This window comes from Paroedura picta, chromosome 1 (assembly GCF_049243985.1).
Source record: "Paroedura picta isolate Pp20150507F chromosome 1, Ppicta_v3.0, whole genome shotgun sequence".
NCBI classification, from domain to species: Eukaryota; Metazoa; Chordata; class Lepidosauria; order Squamata; family Gekkonidae; genus Paroedura; species Paroedura picta.
The window spans coordinates 149,294,417-149,315,955 of record NC_135369.1 but is presented as its reverse complement, the minus strand read 5'-3'; the positions used below and the strand labels follow the sequence as shown (position 1 = coordinate 149,315,955).

Sequence of the window (21,539 nt, the reverse complement as noted above, 5' to 3'; positions counted from 1 at the left end):
GAAATAATAATTTAGAGAATATTTTGAAGAACCTCCGATGTAAAAAGCTCCCTGAGGGCAATTCAACACCAGCGGCGTCACTCTGGTGCGTTGTGGTGGAGCACCATGCTCCACCGCTTCTTGTATCCTCATGGGGAACACATTTTGGCAGCAGACCTGGTTCCACCATGGCAGAAAGTTTCTACCACATGGGGGCGGGGGCAGCAGGGAGGGGGTGTTGCATTTTCCTGCCAAAAACCCACAAATACCCCATTTAGCCCTGCGCTGCCATGAAGTAACACAAAGCTGTGTGGGGCATTTCATATCTCCTCCAGGCCTCCTTCAGGATGGGGAGGAGTTGAGCGAGGCTCCATTGGCCTCTGGAGCATTTAAGGGAATGCGGGAGGGGATCGGCCAAGTGGCGATGTCATGTGGAAGCTGGGATTAGCCCTGCTTCCATATGAACACTCTCCCAGCCTTTTCCACCCTTGTGGAATTGGTCTGATAGTAGAAAATTAGTTCTAATGCATGGAAGAGCATCCAAACATGGCATCCCTTACCTGAAGTTTCTATTCCCACACTGCTGTCTGCATATATTAATGTGTATGATCCACCTCCTTTCAAAAATGATAAGTTCTCTTTGGAATGTTCATTCTATGATGTCATGCAGTCCTCAAATGGCAAGCAAGCATTTCTGAACACCACCTTAAACCAACAGTTTGTGGACTATAATCAATGGAATATTCTAAACATTGCAAAGTTAAAATGTCATCATAAATAGAGTTACACCATTGGAGAGTGCAGCTCCATTTAGGATTATCCTATTAGTAGGGAAGGGCACAAATTCATACAATTTGGTTTGTGTTGGTTCATGGTTCAAAGCCAAACCAGAAAATGAACCACAAATTGAATCAGGTTTGTTTGCATGTTCACGACCCTGCAACCTCACTGAAAGAAACTGCAGTCCCTTTAAACAGGGTGTGCAAATAGCCCAGAAAACAGCTGAGCAGTCGGGAGTGGTATGCTCCCCAGTGATCAGCTGCTTTGGGCTTTTTTGTGCAGGGTCCAGTGCTCAGCTCTTTATGAGGGTTTCATGGGGAATACAAAGTAGAGGTTTGAAGGGACTAGGAGTTCCTTTAAATGAGATTTCTGCTTTATCCATGAACAGCCTTGAATTGCTTTAAAAAAATCATGGAAGTTTGTGATGGTAGCATCACAAACTTCAGTCTGCAAACTGCTAATAGGGCAAAATTCATGACACATTTTGATTTAGGGTTTGGTTCATACCCTTCCCTACCCATTACTCTAGTCTTATTTTATTAAATTTAACTGACAATTGAGAACTCTGCATAGGATTACACTAGGAATCACAGTCAGTGTTATATTTTTGGATGCTCTGAGGACTTTTATAAAACCTATTAGCCAATATATTAAAATAGAGTAACTATTCAGTGCAGCTATCATGCATCCTCAGCCAGTTTATTGGAAATGGGAAGGGTCAGGTCAGGGGAATACATTTTCAAAACGCTTAAGCCAGCAGAAAACTTTCAGGATCACTGCCATGGGATTTAAAACTCATCACTTGTCCAAGTCTTCCCAAATGTTTATCCACCCCCTGTGGAGTTCCATAATTGCAAGACTGGACCCCAGGAGGAAAAAAGACAGTGGTGGAGAAAGGCTATCAGGAAAAGGTCTCTCCAGAACTCTTGCTGAGTATAGGATATGATCAGGTCAAGGAAATAATTAAGCAGAGATTAACAGATATTGAACATCAACATGACCTAGCCAGTAACTCAACCTTTATTGTTATTGAATCCAACAGTACCTTCCACCTACGCCCCTCAAATAGCTCTATGCTCAGTCAACCCTGTGATCCCTGACCCCAAGAAAGCACGTTTGGCTTCAATCAGGGCCAGCTCATTGTCTGTCCTGGTCCACACCTGGTGGAACAAGTTCCTAGAAGAGATCTGGAACCTGTAGCACAGTTCTTCAGGGCCTGCAAAATAGACCTCTTCCACCAGGCATTTGGTTGAGGTCAATTGAACCTGCAACATCTAGACCAATTCCGCATGAAGAATATGCCCCTAGAAAGCCTCTCATTGCTTGCGGGTATTAACACTGCTTCCACATGACATTGGCAACAACCCAGAGCTTTCCAGTGCGTGGTGCAAGTTTTCATCCAGTTTGCTCCGCAATGAGAGAAATTGCAAAATTCCGATTTCCCTCTTCTTGTCGCACTGCAAATCAGGGCGCAAACAGGGGCAAGCCTGTCTGGAGGGAGAAACGCGTGACAGTCTTGGTAGCGTTTTGTCCACTCTCACACCCACCTTCCCCTCTCCATTTCCTGATCAAAATTTAAGTTAAAAAAAACACGGGGCAGTCCGTGTAGCTATGGGGCCACAAAGCGACGTTCCCTCATTTAAAATAAAATGTTTTCTTCAGTGTGCACGGTAATATTGAGATTTTGCAGCTAAAACACATTCCTGTTTGTATTTTCTGGCAGTGGGGTATGAACAGGGGAAGGAGGGAGCCTGTGATGCAGCAGCCCTGTCCGTATTAGCTTAGCATCTGTGCTCTTTGTTTTAAATCTTTATCGTTAACACACAATCATTGGGGTCCAGTTACCATGGACAGCCTATCAAAAATCTACCCAAACATAAAGAGAGACCATTATACAAAGATTCCTGAAAAGGGATTTAAGGAAATATTTTATTATTGTGGTGTGATCCCTAAGCAATGCAAAAGTGCAACCTTAAAAAAACAAGTTTTAATGTTGTGGTGTTTCCCTATAGCAACACAGAAGTGTATTTTTTTCATTCTCCCGTGTGGAGTACCAAAAGGGGTGATACTCTCCCCTACACTTTTCAACATCTATATGCTTGCTCAGCTGGTCCGGAGCTATGGGCTGGGATGTCACCAATATGCGGATGACACCTAGCTTTATCTCCTGATGGACGAATTGACAGACGGCCAGCTAGTCTTCCCCCCAGAAACATTTGCTAGTTGTTTGGAAACAGTGGCTGGATGGCTCAGGTAGAGTCATCTGAAACTCAACCCCTCCAAGATGGAGGTCCTGTGGCTGGGAAGACGGGAACAGGAGCAGGAAGCATGCTTACCCTACCTGGATGGGGTGCAACTTACACCTGTACCTGTGCCCAGGAATTTGGGGCTGATCTTAGATGCCTCCCTGTCTGTGGAAGCTCAAATCATGAAGGTAGCCCAGATGGTGTTTTTCTATCTACACCAAGCATGGCTACTAGCGCCTTACCTATCCCCAGAACACTTGGTCACAGTGATCCATGCAACCGTCAATTCCAGATTAGACTTCTGTAACTCAACGTACACGGGCTTACACTTGTCCCTGACCCGGAAATTGAAGCTGGTACAGAATGCAGCTGCGAGGGTTCTCACTAGGTCATCATGGCGGGGCCATCTCCAGCCATTGCTGCAGCAGCTGCATTGGCTGATTAGCTTCTGGATCAAATTGAAGGTTCTGGTTTTGACATTTAAGGCTATACATGGGACTGCTTATCTCTTTATGCTCCCAGCAGGGTGCTTTGCTCTGTGGGTATGAATCTACTGATTGTCTGGGTTCCTGGGAAGTGTGCCTGACAGAGCTCTCTGGGTTCTGCAGGGCCTGCAAGACAGAGCTCTTCTGCCAGGCATTTGGTTGAGGCCAGGCTGGAGACCAGGGTAGTTAGATCAGGTCCCACCCCTCCTTTTCATGATCATCCTCCCCCTAGGCCAACATCACCTGGTGTCATCTATTGAGGACAAAGACTGTGAGCAGAAGAGTGGAGGCTCTCAGGGAGGGAACAGAGTATTGTTTTATGGCTGCAAATTGATACAATAATTGTTGATTGTATCAATTGTATTACCCAATTGAATTGGAGTTTTTAATGTTTTATATTTTATTGTAAACCACCAGAAGCCAGCCTGGCTGAGAGAGGCGGTCTAGAAATCCAAGCAATAAATAAATAAACAATTATGGGACGGGGGAGGAAGTAAGAATGAATCCCCAAAACAACCGCTGTGAAGTGATTGGTAACTTTTGTTGATTGGCAACCCGAGGAGCTGGGGGAAAACTTTGGGTTGTCCATGCTTCCTGGTTCTCCACTGCCTCACCGGGAAGCAAAAAGCCACAACAAGATGGCAGGATAACCGGGAGGGGTCTCTCGTCAGGAAGCATGCAAACATGTGTTTTCATATTGTGTGTTTCCAAGCAGGAGGCAGCACGCGTTTTACGCCTCCATGTAGAATCAGTCCTACTGGGCCCCCAGAACCTCTCCTCCTATACAGATATGCCCATAAAAGACATCAAGGGACAGTTGACCAATCTATGGAGTTAACGTTGATATGTTTGGTGTAGTGGTTAGGAGTGCAAACTTCTAATCTGGCACTCCAGGTTCGATTCTGCACTCCTCCACATGCAGCCAGCTGGGTGACCTTGGGCTTGCCACACCGCTGATAACAGTGAAGGAGAGTTTACCCCCTCTTGAGGCAGCTGATACCACTGCTGAACCCCTCTAGCTGTAACCCCTCCTCCCCCCCCCCCCAATATCTAGCTAGGTGTTGTGGTTAGGAGTGCGAACTTCTACTCTGGCAAGCCGGGTTTGATTCCGTGCTCTCCCACATGCAACCAGCTGGGTGACCTTGGGATAAGGCTGTTCTGACCGAGCAGTGATATCAGGGCTCTCTCAGCCTCACCCACCTCACAGGGTGTCTGTGGTGGGGAGAGGAAGGGGAAGGCAATTGTAAGCCGCTTTGAGACTCCTTCGGGTAGAGAAAAGCAGCATATAAGAACCAACTCTTCTTCTTCTTCTATTATTATTATTCCTGTTATTGTTACTAATGGTTGTCACTGTTATGACTGTTACTACTCCTACCACTGCTTCTACTGCCTATTATTGAATTTATATTATACCTGTTTCATGTTCCCTGTAAACCGCCATGAGCCACAAGGGGAAGGCAGTATGTATGTATGTATAAATAAATGAATATTTGTCCTCCTTTATGACAAAACTTGAAATACTTAGTCATAGGAGGGCCTTCATGTTAGTATGTTGTAATACCCTTCCCCCATCTGTAACAGAAAGAAGATATAGGAAAATACCTTATCCTGAGAGGTATGTGGCTCTCGACATATAGAAACAATGGACCATATACTTTTTGAATGTCATTATTATGATATATACCAGTTTCATTTCACCATAGTTATGCAGATTTCTATGGGTATTCAAGTCAATTTTATACTTCCTTGTTGCTCAAATATACAAATTGTGCTATAACATATAGAGTTGCCAGGTTCAGTGCCGGAACAATGAAAATTTGTAGTATATAGATGATTTGTACCGAATGAATCTGAGAGCTATGATCCCTTAGAGTTGTTCATCATATGCTTGAACTGTATGTTTACATTCTTATTGCATGTTTTATCTAGTATTTTATGCATTTTAGGCCATTTTAAAATTTTGTTTTGATTGCATCCCATTTATTTATGCTAGTCTATGACTGTCATTAGGATCTATCAGGAAAAGGCAAAACAAAAAATTAGATCATCTCTAAGCTTTAGAGAATTTCTTTACTGATGTACATGGTCTACAACTGAGGGGGATGTTTTGTGTCCCTTGGTTACTGGTGGCTGTGATACATAATCTGCTCATACCCTTCTTGGACTTTATTCTGTCTTCTGATTACCTGTTGGACTCTCAGAATCTCACTTGATATTAGAAGATCCTTCTTCTCCTATTGTCAAGTGACTGTGATTCTTATTAAAGGAGCCAAACCTTTATAACTTTATGTGAAATGCCTCATTCTATTATATATCATGACTTCTACTTTTTTGTTTGTTTTGTTCATTGAAGGTATCTTCTGTGGGATGACTGTATACCCCTCCTATTTTCTCATGAAAGTCCAGTCCTGGAGAGAGTCAGCAACTATAGTCCATTACAGGAAACATATCCAAAGTGTCAGCAATACTATACATCTATGCTTGCAGGCTTTAGATCTCATATAACTGTATTATTAAAGTGCTCAAAAATAACATTATCCTCTTTCAATATTCCAGATTTCCTGAAGACAAGAACCTTCCTCTAAAAGGGCTTATAAAGAATCCAGTGGCCCCATTCTGGATGGCTAGACTGTGATGGTTGATCAAGTTTTTACTCCTTTTGACAACTTAGTACATGAATGTCTGTTGTATACATTGCATGCTTAGGTCAGAAATTGACATTTGTTCTGCAATCTGCCTCATGATTTACAGATTGAAGAATGAAAGCCTGAAATTGCCTTCATGCTTTCGGAATCTTAAGCATGGCACATTCCTAGTAACAAGATGAAGTGTTAAATGCCAAAGGTGATTCAATTTTCAGAAGTAAAGCATTTTTTCAAGTGAATGGTTTCTTTTAACAAGATTTGTAGAATTAAAATACATTTTCAAAACAGAATGTGCAGACATAATTTCAGTGCATCAGATAAACAGGGCCTGCAAGGTTCATCTTTGATTTGGGGAACTTGTAAAGCCCAATTCTCAGTACAATTGAACACAATGGATTGATTTCTGGAAGAATTGAGAATTTCCCCCTCTGCCCAGCAGTCCTTTCTGACCCTAGGGAAGTTTATTCCTAGGGCTGGAAGACCCCTTGCATGGGTCGGAAGTTGTGGGAATGCTAATTTAGCAGAGCTGCATCAACGGAAGAGACATAAAGGGTGATTTCATCTCTTTCTGCCTCCTCACTACACCCTCACATTCCACTTGGGTCTTGTCACTTTCCTGGGATCAGAAGCCAGATGAAATCACAGTCAAATAATTTTTTTAAAAAATCTTGACTTAACCAACGTTGTTACCACATTGTCATCAAACACCATTACATTGGCAAATGTTTAATTCTAAATATTTCTAACTAATAGTAATTTGTTTCTAATCCTTATTGAAATGCCAAGGTTCCTTGTGGCATGAAGGCTGCCTACCTTGCTTTGTTTGTTGTGTTAAATCAAGTGCCTGCTTTTTGTGTGACACATATGGTCCATTCCAAAGCCTTTCTCTGGCAACAATAACAATCCTATGAAAGAATAGAGACAATAAATCAGTGAATATTTTGTGCTGAAGGTTACCTTTCAATGACCTGTTAAGACATGGTTTTTGTGCTTTATATAAAACTGGAACAATAAATAAAACCTCATAACAATCATAACTGACTTTGGGCCTATTGCAATGTTTATTTATAGTACAGTCTTCTAAAGAATGAAGAGTAGCTCGGATATGCCTCCCTGATGGCTTCCTATCCAAGCAGCTTATAAAACCAGACCCAGTTAATGCAACCAGTAGAAGATGCATCTTTGAGTCATGTCCTGAATTTTCCTTGACTTCTCTCAATTTTCCTTCCAGTCAACAAACATATAGCAATGGAACACTCAATTTCTAATTCTGGAGCAAAATTGAATTCCTGGTGATGGAGGAAAATGTAGAGTCCTTTCACAGCAGCCAATGCAATATTTCATCCTATTTTATTATTTGTTGTGAATATATCATTTTGACATGATATGTTGTTAGGTGCGAAGTCGTCTCCAACCCATCATGGGGTCTCAATGGGTCGGACACGACTTCGCACCTAACAACAGCATATCATTTTTAAAGTTAGTAAATGTTTTAGAATTTGTATCTTCTTTGGCCTTACAACTGTTCCGTGACATAGGTCACACTTTAGGAAAGCTGTGACAGAAATGCACACTGGCAGTGGATACTGTGTTTTCAACTTGTAACACCATAAGACGACCAGGGGCTTAGCTAGGGTTTTGTGTGAACTGACTATACCTTACCAGAGTGTATTCCAGAAATGTTGATAACAGGTTTCCACAACAACGACCATTTCTGCACAAGGCATTTGCCCCTGCTCAGCTTCCCCTTGTTCACAGGTTTTAACGCTTCTTCCTCATGATGTCAGCAGCAACCCAGAGCTCTCCAGTGGGTAGTGCGGGTTTTCATCCTTTTTGCTGCGCAATGAGGGAAATCACAGAAACCCACTTTCCCCTTTCTTGTCGTGCTGCAAATTGGGGAGCAAACTGGGGCAAGCCTGTCTGGAAAGAGAAACATGCAACAGTCTCTATAGCATTTTGCATTCCCTCACACCTGCCTCCCCTATCCATTTCCAGATTATTATTTTTTTAATGGCATGGTCCTTGTTGTTATGGGACCGCAATGTGCCCTCAGTTCAAATAAAATGTTCTCTTCAGTGTGCACAGTAATATTGGGATCAGACAGCAACCCAATCCAAGACACATTCCTGTTCGTATTTTCTGGCGGTAGGGTCCGCAAAACCACTGCTATGAAGGGATAGGGTGGCTTGCGATGATTTAGAACATAAGGAGCTGGGGGAAAACTTTGGGTTGTTCACGCTTCCTGCTTCTCTGTTGTCTTGGCAAAAAGCTGTGATGAGATGGTGGGAGATTGTAGGCGGGGTCTCCCATCAGGACGCATGCCAATGCTCATTTTACTATCATGCATTTGCAAGCAGGAGATGGCAAGCTTTTATGCCTCTGTGTGGAAACGGTCCATTATACAGCAATTCCTCAAATGATAAATCAATGGGACTTCTTGAATGAGGTCTGAGTACTTTTGCCCTAAACTGTGGCCAAACTTAATGAGGTAAATTGACTTCACATAACTGTATCAGTCCCCAAACTAAAACTCTTTAACCACTGTGTGCTATGTATGAATCTGGGGAGGCCCTTTTTTTTATAGTCACCGATGGAAAAGAGCTTCATAGAGGTCCAGTTAATGCAGTTATTCCTTGTGTTGCAGGACCACAAGTCAATCTTTCTTTTGAGAAAAAAAAATGTTTACTACTATACAGTCTATTTGCACCGAAGTCTCTATCTCTCTCCACTCTAATAATGTAAGATTGCCACCAGAGACATTATGAAAAGAAAGAATGAAAACTCCACCCCTCAGAATCTGTTTCCTAGGCCTATTCCAGTGTTTCCTCTATGAAGTAATTCCTGTAGAGCAACACACACGAGAGAAAGTTCTACCAAAATTCAAAATCTGTCAGCAGGAAGGAAGAAGTTATCAGTTCTCCTCCCACAAACTTTATTGAATCCCTTCAAATGGCAGCTTCACCTGCAAAGAGGAATCAACAAGATGATAGAGATCTATAGTAATAAATCCAACACACATAAACCCAACACACAAAATGGATAAAGTAACCAATAATAAAATCCATAAACCTACCTATGCAAGTTCTGAAAAACAATTTGTACATTTAGTGCCTTTTTGCTTCCAATGGATAGTTTATTTATAGAATTTATATGATGATTTTCAAAGAAGGGCTCCTGCCTTTAAAAGAAAAATGACTCAATATATCATGGTCATAAAACTGGTAGACATCAGAAACTGCCTCACCACAGTCCCCCCCCCCACACAGACCTTCCCAGTTTTTTCTATGCTGACAACGACATTCCACTTAGTACACTCTTCTTTTCTGACAGAAATCTCTCGCATCTCGTGTTGGATGCCGTCCACATTTATGTGTAAGAGTTTATTTGCACAATGAGAGTTTCTCTGCACTGTACAAATACTCAAAAGTCATTCCCCCAAGTCCTCTCCAAGAAAGTGTGCATAGGATGCAGCACCGAAGTCTGACTGAAATAGATATGATTAAAAAAAAATGCTTACCATTCCTGTGGGATATTAATAAATAAATACCCTGAGGAAACAGAATTGTTATTTGTTCTTTTTGCTAAACGAAGGATTTAATATATGACTTACCCGAGCCCCCTGCAAACATCTGCTGGTTTGCTGTCCGTTGAATTGGCATCCCTGAAACAGTGAGATAGGACACTCAGTGTGACAGAGGTAAAGCTTTCAGTGCTCATTTCAACAAACAGGACATATGTTTTGAAAACTAGCCAAGAACATTAGCATGCAACTCCAGCTGCAAAGGATATATATTTTTTTCGTTCACAAACTGAACAGCAACCAGCCTATGCTCTGTTCTCATCAAAAAAGTAAACCAATCACATTGACAAAAAGCCACCAGAAACAAAAAATCGTATTTAAAAGATTTCATAGTTTTGGTATCCCTACATAGTCTTCCTTTTTTTTTTTGTCATAACAATTTAGGTTATGTATTCACTGTTAGCAAGAGTTGCATTACTATTATTATTAATTTTAGTTCTGTTTATTGCCTCGAGGGTTATATATTGTAAAATAATTTTGTTGCCGCTAGTTAATGTTAATTAGTTGTTTTAATAGCCTAGAATACCTATTTGGTTATATTTTGGCAGGTTTACTTTTTTAACTATCAGTAACTTAATCACTTGGAATATTTAACATTGCTGTTGCATACTCAACATTACAGAGTTACTATTAATGTTACCTGTTTAACGTTTAGTCATCCTTTGAGTCCTGCGACATATTTCCTTAATAATCATCAGCCATCAAGTCTGATATTCTCAAAAAGGAATAACAGCCCTCTAAACTGCTTTCAAGGGAGGTGATAATTAGCACTGAAAATTACAAATAAAGTTTTTGAAGTTGAAGAGCAACAACTGGGCAGTGACACTGATGATTGGTTTGTCAAGACAAATTATTAGAGAACTACGCAAATGCAGCCAACGCACTCCTCGGAGTGAAAACAAGAAGGTGAGTCTATGCAATGCTTACATGTTGAATGGGATATTTAATGTGTGGGGAAACTCAAAGGTTGAAGAACTAGCATTTAGACACTCTAACACTGGTAAGCAGTAATCTTACCTCTTTAAACTCCATTACATTCTCACGAGAGACATGTCAATACAAACGAGTCAATCAGTGTGTGTGTTTAGCAAAATCAAGCTTAGAGGATAGTTTAAAAATCCATTTATTCGTCTAAAGCCACTTTTTCCCATTAACACGTTATACATTAGTGTCCGCTATCCATGATTCATTTCACAGTTTAGTTTGTTAGCTTTTAAATTATTTAACAACCATAAGTTATTAATACAACTTTTAAAGTCTCGCACATATTCTTAAAACAAACTTGGGTTCATTTATAGATTTTTTTTTTTGGAAAAAAAAATTGTTTTTATATCGAAAACATTTTAGGCATCTCTTGAAGAAGAAATCAAGCAGGCATTTAAAGCTAAAAACACGTCATCCCAAATTTAGTTTCTTACAAAAGATTTCAGCTTTATTGACAAATTATGGCAAACATGTTTGACAAAATTATGGTTCCTATTTAGAGAAGCTTACACATGGAACTTTATGTGATTTTTAAAAAAAAAATAAAAATAAAAAACCCAAAGCAAATACAGGTTAAAACATTGGACAAAATTCAGTTAGCTACATACATACAGTAGCTGCTTTGTTGCCAACCCCATTAAAACAGCATTTAAAATGAAATTTACAAACTTAATATTTAACATCTTAAATCTATCTAACAGATATTAAAAAGACAGGTTAAAACATCTTATCTACATATTGATTAGCATCTGGTTCAAAAAGGTCATGTTACATTTTTAGCAACCCTTGATCAAACTCAGCTTTAGTGGCATCCGGGGGAACGGGACAGATGCATGTTGTGTAACTGCTTCATGCTTTTTTTTCCTGTTCTGCTTTAAAATTACACACAACAGTGAGGCACAAACAAGAGAACATCATCTTGCTGAATGGTTCAGACAATGCTTGCCAAAGGTCTTGTCAAGTCCATGTTATAAAATAATACTAATGCCAGTGTCACTCCAATGTAGAAACACAAGAAGTATATCTAGGGTAATCATAAGCAGTAATTCCTAGGATAGAAAAGAAATGGGCTATTACTTGTCTCGTTGCTGTTTACGTGGAGACCATGGGTTATTAATTGTCTTTAAGATGAGGTCACAGATGAGGAGGACCTTCAATATCTACCATAGGGGTGTTCCCTGTAACCCCCTCTGGTTGACCTGGGAGGTGGTGCCTTTAAGCTTGGCCGGGTTATGGCCCATTCTTCTTGTGCTAAAACAGACAAAATAAGAAGAAAGGATTGGCTTTATTTTGATAGGTATGCATATGCAAGAGATCATGCAATTCCCTCTGGTGCATTTAGAAAACAAAATATGAGGATGGCTTTATGCCTCATTTTTGTTTCCTTCCGTTAAACCTTATTTATAAGATTCAATTGTCTGCCACGGCAGTTCTCAGTAAAGGCTGACAAACCTCTTCCCTCCATTTTATGCAAGATATGAATATCCAATTTACTGGTAACACAATCAGCTCCAGAAACACACACACACACACACAAGGCTTTAAGTCTGCCTGCTCCAAACCTATTCCATAACTGAGTTTCTAACATGCTATGCTAAAGTGCTAAAGTGGATATCATTTTCTGCAGCTGGTACATTAACTGGATCAGGAATTGAGTCAGAAGTGCATAATTGAAATACATATGATTTTCTGCTTCCATATTCAGCTGAAAAAGAAAAGAAGAAAGTAGAATGGAAACCACTTGGATCTAAGGTGGCATTAGTACTGATATTTGTAGTATTTGTGGATAATTCTGAATATACATTAAAATAAATTAGTTACTATATACACATTAATCACTTTAATAACAAGAATATATTGATTTATTGCAGCAGTCAGAGCCATAATTGCTCTTAGTAGATTTATTCTCACCATTGTGAATTGTACCTGCATATGGTAACTTCAAGACTGCTGTATATTATGGTTCAGGAGTAGCTTTCATTTGCTTGATGGTTCCCTAAGAAGCCATGTTGGGTATCAAAACTCTTTTATATGAACACTTGCCTTAATCCCACTGTTGGCGTGTGGGAAAAGGGAAGGGGTGAAAAGATGAGGACTGATGTCTTAGGAAGGCATCAGAAGCATTTGATGTCCTGCCTCTTTGAAACTTTTGCACTCAAATAAGAAGCTGTTATATTCATGAAAGCTACTGCAGCTCTGTAATATAGTAATGTACTATTCAGGAAACTGCAGCTGTATCCACACTAGTTGCACACACAGCCAGCTATTATGCTAGCTTTGTTTATTATCACCTGCACATAGCGCATGCCAAGAGATGCCAAGCTTCATCACCCTTCCCTGCTGCACCATAAGCCACCACCAGATTTAGGCCATGCTGCTTAGCACTAAAGGCACTCCATTACAACCTACTTCATCACCAGGAAACTACCCTTCATCATACCGGATGTCTCTGTGTGCTTGCCAATTCTTCCTCCTTATTTTGAGTAACTCATCCAATTACTGCTAAACTAGTTATAGTCTCACCAGTCAAAGGTCAGGTCAGTTTGGAGACATTGTGAAACAGATGAAATAAGATTTGCCAAATGCCAATTAGGGGAATGCCCAAAATTCCATTATGACTCCAGAATGATCAGCAATCCCATGAAATCCCACTGGGTGGGAAAATGGGTAACAGCATAATGACGTGCCTGCATGGAAGGAGCAGAGATCTATTTTCTCAGCCTATTGTCTGGAACACCAGCCTCAGCTGGTGTCTCATATGAACTGGAGAAGGAGCCAGAACAACGGAGTCAAAGCAACACTGCTTTGAACACATTTCTGTAATATAGGACCCTCCTCCTGAGGAATTTGTAGCTGGCATCCGTATTCATGGAGGTTATATTCCGCTTTGGCGTCCAAACAAGAGTTAAAAAAAAACAAACAAGTGGCACCCTCTAATCACCCTTCTTTCATATATTCCCCTGGTTTGCTCTGATCTTTATAAAACTTGATTTTATATGACCTTTTTGGAAAGCACAGTCTAAGCATATTTGCACACCTAGCAGATGGTAATTTTGGAAGGCCCCATCCACACTGTCACCATTTTCTTTGTCTCAGCCCCCCTCTCCCATGGCCACCATTCCTCTCATTACATCACTGGAGAGCTTTTATTTTTTGGTAATACTTAAAAATCAGTATCAGCATTACAACAATATAGCAATTAGCTATTTAAACAAAAAAGTCAGAAAGAAGCCATCCACTGGGCATAGGGATGGTGGTTTTATAGAAGACCAGATGATTATAGCCCCTCCCTTGACGGGGCTACACGACAATATTTCTATAGACCAAAAACTGTTAAGATGAATTTTGGATCCACCCTCTGCTCTATGTGTGCAGTAACAATTATGGCGGCATGGATCTAGACTTCCTCCAAGGAGCCTCCTTCTGACCTAAGGAGCCTTTCTCCTATGAAAGCCTTTCTTCTAAAGGGCCTGCAAGATGGAGCTCTTCCACCAGGTGTTTGGTTGTGGGGGGGATGACTGGAGGTATGATCTCTGGGTCCTGTCATACATTGAAGCTGCTGATTAGCATTGAGGTTTAGAACACTCGCATCACATCTTTTTGGAGCCACTTCATCAGCTTGGCTCCCTCTTGCACCTATTAAAAGGTATGTAGGTTCAAACCAATGATTACTTTCAAAACATACCATAAAAAATTGAATCTTGAGTGTTCTAGAACCTTAGTCATTATTATCTTCTACTAAAATGTCATTTCCTTCCACCCCTTGAAAATGGTAGCTCCATGACCACCTAGGCTTCTCCATCAACTTGACCAGCTTCACTCACAGGCCAAAGATTAAAATGACAAAAAGCACTGGTGGGTCTCAGATCTCAGCAGCATAACCTAATTTATATCAAACATACAAAGAAATCTTATTAAAAGGACTGTGATATACTGGATTAGTTGCTGACTGACTTATTTTAGTTCCAATTATAACTCCTTGTTTCTTGGGGTATCCTCCAGAGGTGCTAGTTGCATGTATTATATATGAAGAGCAATTAGATGTTTAGCAGTCATTGAAGTGAGAAAGGTTTTTCTTTACTTTCATTTTTCAGGTCACGGTGACTATCTGTTAATGACTAGCTCTTCAGTATTTTTCTAGGAGAAACTGCTTTGGTGATAAGCAACAACCCTGCGTGAGCAAGACAGCTCCGTGATTAGTAAGTTAAGGAAGTAAAAATATGCACAATTATGTCTGAGGACTCATTCCCAAATGAATCAAATCAATGATCTAAGTTGTGCACCTGCACTTCCCAACTAGCAAGCAGGCTACGGCCAAGACACCAATTAGAAAACAAGAGAGTGCATGACGTCTGCTCACATGGGTCAGCGGTAAAGAACAGATGTGGTAGGTTCTGCTTGAAAAGCACAGCAGATGCAAAAGTCACACAACAATGTAAGGGCACACAAGACAGATTAGCTATCCTCTACCATGACTAGGTTTCATCAGTGCTTCAAGCTGATTAAATTTATACTTTGTCAACATTACAGACTATGGTGTTGCTTCTGCTCTCTCTCTCCCCCACCATAAATGTGTAGTCATTTTTAATGGGAGAGGTGGGAGAGGAGCAGGCCCACTGACAGAGCCCATGGAACAACATTCCCAGCTTCCGAGTTGCTCTGGGATGACCACAAAGCCTACAAGCCTCAGTTTACTTTCCTGAGAAGTCAAGGGAGAGACCAATATGTTGTAGAATCATAGAATCATAGAGTTGGAAGGGACCATACAGGCCATCTAGTCCAACCCCCTGCTCAACGCAGGATCAGCCCTAACCATCCTAAAGCATCCAAGATGCTGGACCCGAGTCAGGGTTTCAGCATCCTAGAAGTCACTTGAGGGATCCATAAGCACTTGCTTTAACCCTCTGCTTCTCTGGAAGTCACAGTGAGAGGCTACTTGCTAATGTTTCCAGTCAAAACACACAAGGAACCTGTGTAGGCAGCCAGGAATGTAAATCTTTAAAGCAGATGAGTGAACATGAAGTAACTTTAACCATCAGCTTCCTCAAAAACAGAAGTCAGAGAATGCTTCCAGTCAAGCAAATGGTTCAGGTGAGGGAATCTGAACCCTAAAGAGACTTTGCTTGCTCTCCTTCTTAAGAATGGGTTAATTTGTGCCTCTCCCTGGTTCAGTAAGCAGGAGAGAGCAGGGAAGGAAAGTAAATCCCACTAGGGTTGCCAATTTCAGAGTAAGGAAATTCTGGGAAATCTGAAGGGGAACCTATTTTGCCAACCTCCAGGTAGCAGCTGGAGATCTGCTATTACAACTGATCTCCAGGTGACAGAGATCAGTTTGCCTGGAAAAAATGACCACTTTGGTCATTTTTCAACACATTAGCATTAGTAAAAATAGCGTCATGCCCGCGGAATGGCAAAGTGCGACATATCACGCCCCCCCCCCTTGGCCCTCCTCATCTTTTTGCTGTCTCGCCTTTGTTTGCCTTCTTTTTGCACTTTTTGTCTTACCCTTCTCACCTTCTGTGGGAAGAGGCGGAAGAGAGCAACGCGCCTTATACATATTGCACTTCTGCCTGTCAATCCACTCAGGCAACCAATCCCTGTCTCCAACTGTTTAAAGATCCCACGATGCCTGCGTTTAAAAAAAAAAATCATACTTCTCCGTTGCAATGCCTATGCACAGAATCATATGTGCATAGTGTTTTGAAAGCCACCCCTCACGGGATCACGAGCAGGCTTGTGCAGGAAGGGCCCGATTCAGCCGCTTCAGCTTTGGTGCCCATGGAAGTCAATGATTCCATAGACTATAATGGGAATGTTGGCGTTTCAGCCTTTCCTGGGGCCTGTGGGGTGGGGGGTTGAGATACAGCCTTCAAAGTTTCAGGGTATCTCTGGGAGGCTCTTCCCGGATTCCCTTCCAAATTTCAAAATGATTGGTCCAAAGGGTCCACTTGTAGATGCTCCTGAAGAGGAGATGCTCTTGTAGATGCTCCCCATCCCTCCATTATATCCAGTGGAGAGTCTGTCCCACAGGATATAATGGAGCAGATGGGGCACCCTCTTTGGGAACCCCTAGACTTGGACCCGTTGGACTAATCATTTTGAAATTTGGAGGGGAGTCAGGGAAGAGCCTCCTAGAGCTACCCTGGAAATTTGGAGGCTGTACCTTAAACCGCCAGGCCCCAGGAAATGCGGGAATGCCAACATTCCCATTATAGTCTATGGCGCCATTGACTTCCATGGGCGCCGAAGCCAAAGTGGCTGAGTTCTTTGAAAAATTAGTAAATTAATATAGTTCCTGATTTTTTTTGCGGGGGGGGGGGGAAGGGAAGAAACTTTCAAGAGGCATGCTTTGTTGAATGATTCTTTTATTTCTGGGCTATACACGTGTCCACCTATTCATTGCTCCATGAAGTTTGCCATTTTTTAAAAGCTCATTCTCTTTCCAGCGAACAAGGGAATTTTAGGAAGGCTGGAGGAAATGGCCCAAAGGCAACCAAAATCAAGAGTTATGTGATTTTGTTTTAAAGCCACAAATATTAGCTGCATGAGCGAAATCTTTTATTAATCTGAATACTTCCAATTGGCTGTGTTTCCCACTAAATCAATACAGCAATCTGCCATTAAAGGAGGATAGGAAGTGAATTGCTATTATCACTAGCTGCCAGCCTTCCTGGGTTGTGATCAATTGACAGCTACTTATTATTATTTCAGAACTGTTACTTAAAATTTACATTGGCTCTTTGCCATTGCCCTCGTTGGGCTTTGAGTAAATTTCCTGAAGATGCTGGAAGTATCACTTTCTTTATGCACCATCTGTAACACACATTGAAAGAGATCATGCACTAATGTAATGAGCAGACAAGGCCTATATCTCCTATAGGTGTAGCACCTGACAGCCAGAATAAAATGTCATCAGCTACTTTTCCTCCCATTTGGACGGTCTTTTTAAAAGTGGCCTTAATTCTTTTATATCTTTATCAGGGTGAGTGTGAAACCCCTTGAGACACGACAGATGCTGTAAAGTCATCACTTTATCCTCAAGTGCACAGATTGCCTGACTTAACAGCAGTCTTTGCACTGACATCCAGTTAAGTTCTAGGCTCAAATCAAGTTTCTTGTTTTGTGATCATTTCACATTTGAATGTAGTAGTAACCATGTCTTTTTTGACTTAGCCTATTCAATATGTGCTTATTTCTAATGACTGCTACATCCCCATGTGCCCCTGCCCCCCATCTCTTGAGATATGTTTGGTGAGTACCCACATGAAGGTCTCCTAACAGCGCTATCAAGACTAGACTACTGCTAATGCACTTTGCTTGGGGCTGCCTTTCAAGACAACCCAGAAATGTCAACTTAGTTCAGAACATGGCTGCCAGAATGCTAACAAAGGCTCCTTGCAATGAGCACAAATGCCCACTTTGTACGAAATGAATTTGGTTCCCATTTGTTCCTGAGCCTAGTACAAACAGCTGGTCTGACTTTCAAAAGATGCTAATGGTTTTGGCCCAAATTATATAAAGCACTGTCTGCAACTATGTGTGTCTGTGCTCTGGTATCATCTGAGTAGACTCTAGTATGGGAAGTCCCACTATCTCAGATACGTTCAGGGTTGACTCAAAGACTTTTGTAATGGCTTCCCCTAGATCTTGAAACTCCCTTACATTTGGCTCCTTCTCTAATGGTCTGCCAAAGAAAATGGAAGACTCCAAAGGTTTTTGGAAAACCTTTTAATTGGAATATTACCTCTAGTTTTAGATCATGTTTGTACCTTCTTGATTTTTAGGAGGATTAACTACCCCACCGAATATAGTATTAATCCAAACTGAGGCCCAAATGCAGCTATTTCCCTTTAAAAAATGCTTTTAATGTGACCTTGTCACAAATGTAAGAATCTGACCTTTGCTATGAAATAACTTTAAAATTATTATGATTTAAAAGAAAAATAAAACACGATATATGCATCGTTTCAAAGACTAGGCATGTAAGGCATACACACTCAGTAACGAATTCTTCTAGATTTTGATGAAACAATGAAACAGTACATTCTTATAATAATTACACAACAGTATATACAAGTAGATATGTCTCTATAGAAATTACAACATTACCCACCCCACATCTGTCAAAAGGAAGATGCCAAAGGATTTACGAAATCATCCATTAGGTATACCTTTGGAGAAAGGAGTTTTAATTGGTCTTTAGGGATCCCACTAATTCAGTCTCCAAAGGAAAGGATTCATTTCTTAAGAAGACCAAGAAAAGCTGAAGAAAGGATGGAAGAGAGGTCATGAGTGAAAAAGAGGACAAGTGTTCCATAGGGTGTTCTATAAAACCCAAGATCAAACGAAGCCTTTAGCTGTAGCACTAAGAACTGCATTCAGTTACTGATTGCGTTCATTAAGACAGCAAAGCTGCTAGCAAAGCCCAGGAATAGGCAACAGTCTTGGCAGACATCCCGGTAGAATTCAGCAGAAATATATGTCCTGCCTATAAAATAAAGTAGTGTAAGTAAAGACGCCTCCCCTCCCATCATTTGTATTAATTTGGATCCCAATTCTTTGCCCCCAGGATTTATAGTCACCAAGGTTTTTAAGTGTGGATAGCTAGAAGAATTTGCCAACAGTGAAGAATGTGGCACACAGATCAATTGCTGGGAAGGTATGGCTGGCTGAGATGGCCAGATTGCTTAGATAATTGAATTAGCAGATAAGAAGGCCTAACTGTTCCATGATGACCATTTACTTAACACGGTGAAGAAAGGATGGGTTGTCCTGTTGGAGACTTTTTTCATCTTTCCCACTTCAGCTGGGCTTCCTTGTTGCCAGACTGTAGTGGCAATGTGGCCTTTGCAAGGTCTCTCTCCCTCCTTGGGAGAACTGGAGCCCTGTTCTAGGGCTGTTTTCCCTGCCAGTGTGCTTCTGCATAAGGGCATCAGTGGCAGCTTGCTATAGCCAGGACTGGCACTGTGGCAGGCCTGTCCATTAGATGCTGGGATGGGGGGGGGGGGGGCTTCGACTCTTGCACACTAGGAAATTGTTTGTATACCTAAAGCATTGGTCAGCTTGAATTAATTTAGCTTCTCTGAAGCTAGCCAGTCCTAAATACATTTACTTTTGAAGAATTAGTTCTGCATTTATGCTCTGCTAGTGCTGCCAGCCTCCAGGTGGGACCTGGGGATCCCCCAGAATTACAACTCATTTCCAGATTACAGAGGTCAGTTCTCCTGGATAAAACGGCTGCTTTGGATGGTAGAATCTACAGCATTGTATTCCACTGATGTCTCTGTCCTTCCCAGGTTCCATCTGCAAATCTCCAGGAGTTTCCCATTCTTGATCTGGTGACTGTATCCTCCAGTCTCTTGTCAGTGGCCAAGGGGGACTTGGCAATCCTTATCTGCCATGTTCAGTCTGTTTACATAGAAATGCCATGGCTTTCAACAGGACTTGTTCCCATGTAATTGTCTGCATAAGTACGAGAGTGTAACTCTTGCTGAAATTAAACTACTTAATTTCAGTGCAATTTAATATAATGCTATGGAAGTAACAAATAAAGAAAAAGCATAATACACTGTGTGGGATCTCTCAGTTAAAGTCCTTTGCTATGTCTCCCAAACCCAGCAGCCTTTTGTGATCCTGGGAAAGTTTATTCTTGGGTTATAGAACCCACTGGGGGCTAATAGCTACATGGATTGTGCGGCTGTGTTTCTGGAAGAGGAATAAACCAGGTTATTTCCATTCTTCCAGGGTTGGTAGGGACTGCAGGAGGTAGGGGAAAGTTGCAAGGATCTGCATATCTTGCTCCTATGAATCTCTGGACCCAACCCTTTTGTTATCATCATTAACTTAACACTGGCAATATGCAGAGGAACCACCTTGCAGTCCCTTCAAGACCAACGCATTTATGGTAGCATGACCTTTCATGAGCCACAGCCTACTTCAGCAGAGGCAGTGTGCTGATTGCACAATGCCTAATACATATATGTACAATTCTGTCTGCCTGCCCTGTTTGCTGGCTGAGAGATACACTGGTGAGCCAGTGGGAGAAATACTACAATTTTTGAACTGGGAAATAATCACTAGAAATTCTACCTCCCCCCACCCCCACACATTATGGCAACATCAGAATTTGATCCTGTTTGGGACAGCCATCTGTACCTTTCTGCAATTAGAATCCATAGCACTAATTCACACCCTCATCTCAGATATATTTCTATCTCTAATGACCAGTAAAACACACATGAAAGTAAAGGTGTGAAACCTGCCTTGCTTAATAGATTTGGAAGCAAATGAATATACATGTACATACAAAAATGAGCAGTAACCAACCCAGCTATTGTGTGGAAACACAGATGGGATAGATGATACTGAGCTATAAGAAACAGGGACAGAATTTTCAATCTTTGGAGTAGCAAAAATCTCCAAAGCAAATTCTGTAAGGACTTACCTGTGTCTCAGGCATTCCCACAATTTGTATCTTATTCTGATGGACCAGTGGATTATAGATGAATAGATGAAATGAACAGGGAAAAGTGGCAGGGGTCTGAGAAGGCAGCAAAGAGGGTGTGTCCATCTCAAGATGGAGAAGATGGAATTAAGAGATCAAAAAAAGGAAGGGAGCTGACACTCACCCACCCCCCTCAGCCACAGCAAATAGGGTTACATAAACTACAACACTAATGACAACAGTAATGACTGAAGACAACACTAATGATAGAAAAAAGATATCATTCCCTTTTGCTAGAAGCATTATTTAAAATATATGCCATCAAAAATAATGATTTTAAGCCAAGCATATACAGAATGGTATTATTTCTTTGAACTAATGTTGCTGAATAAATAC

General features: G+C 41.2%; 1 protein-coding gene across 5 annotated transcripts in view; it reads right to left on the bottom strand.

Annotated features, from left to right (window-relative positions):
* KHDRBS2 (KH RNA binding domain containing, signal transduction associated 2) overlaps nt 1-21,539 on the bottom strand; it is a 537,632-nt gene that overhangs the window by 45,981 nt on the left and 470,112 nt on the right. Inside the window, exons 9-14 of one of the 5 annotated variants that reach the window (XR_013226207.1) lie at nt 11,777-11,950; nt 9,746-9,796; nt 9,209-9,313; nt 7,798-8,055; nt 6,949-7,040; nt 6,583-6,751 (exon numbers count right to left, since the gene is read on the bottom strand). Coding sequence is in view for 1 of the 5 variants with exons in the window: in XM_077307912.1 (XP_077164027.1) it covers nt 11,853-11,950 (98 nt within the window). In the remaining 4 variants the exon portion in view is untranslated. Of the gene's footprint in view, nt 1-6,582; nt 6,752-6,948; nt 7,041-7,797; nt 8,056-9,208; nt 9,314-9,745; nt 9,797-11,120; nt 11,951-21,539 lie in introns of those variants that run through there. The other 4 variants (XR_013226200.1, XR_013226203.1, XR_013226205.1 and 1 more) reach the window with 4 other exon arrangements.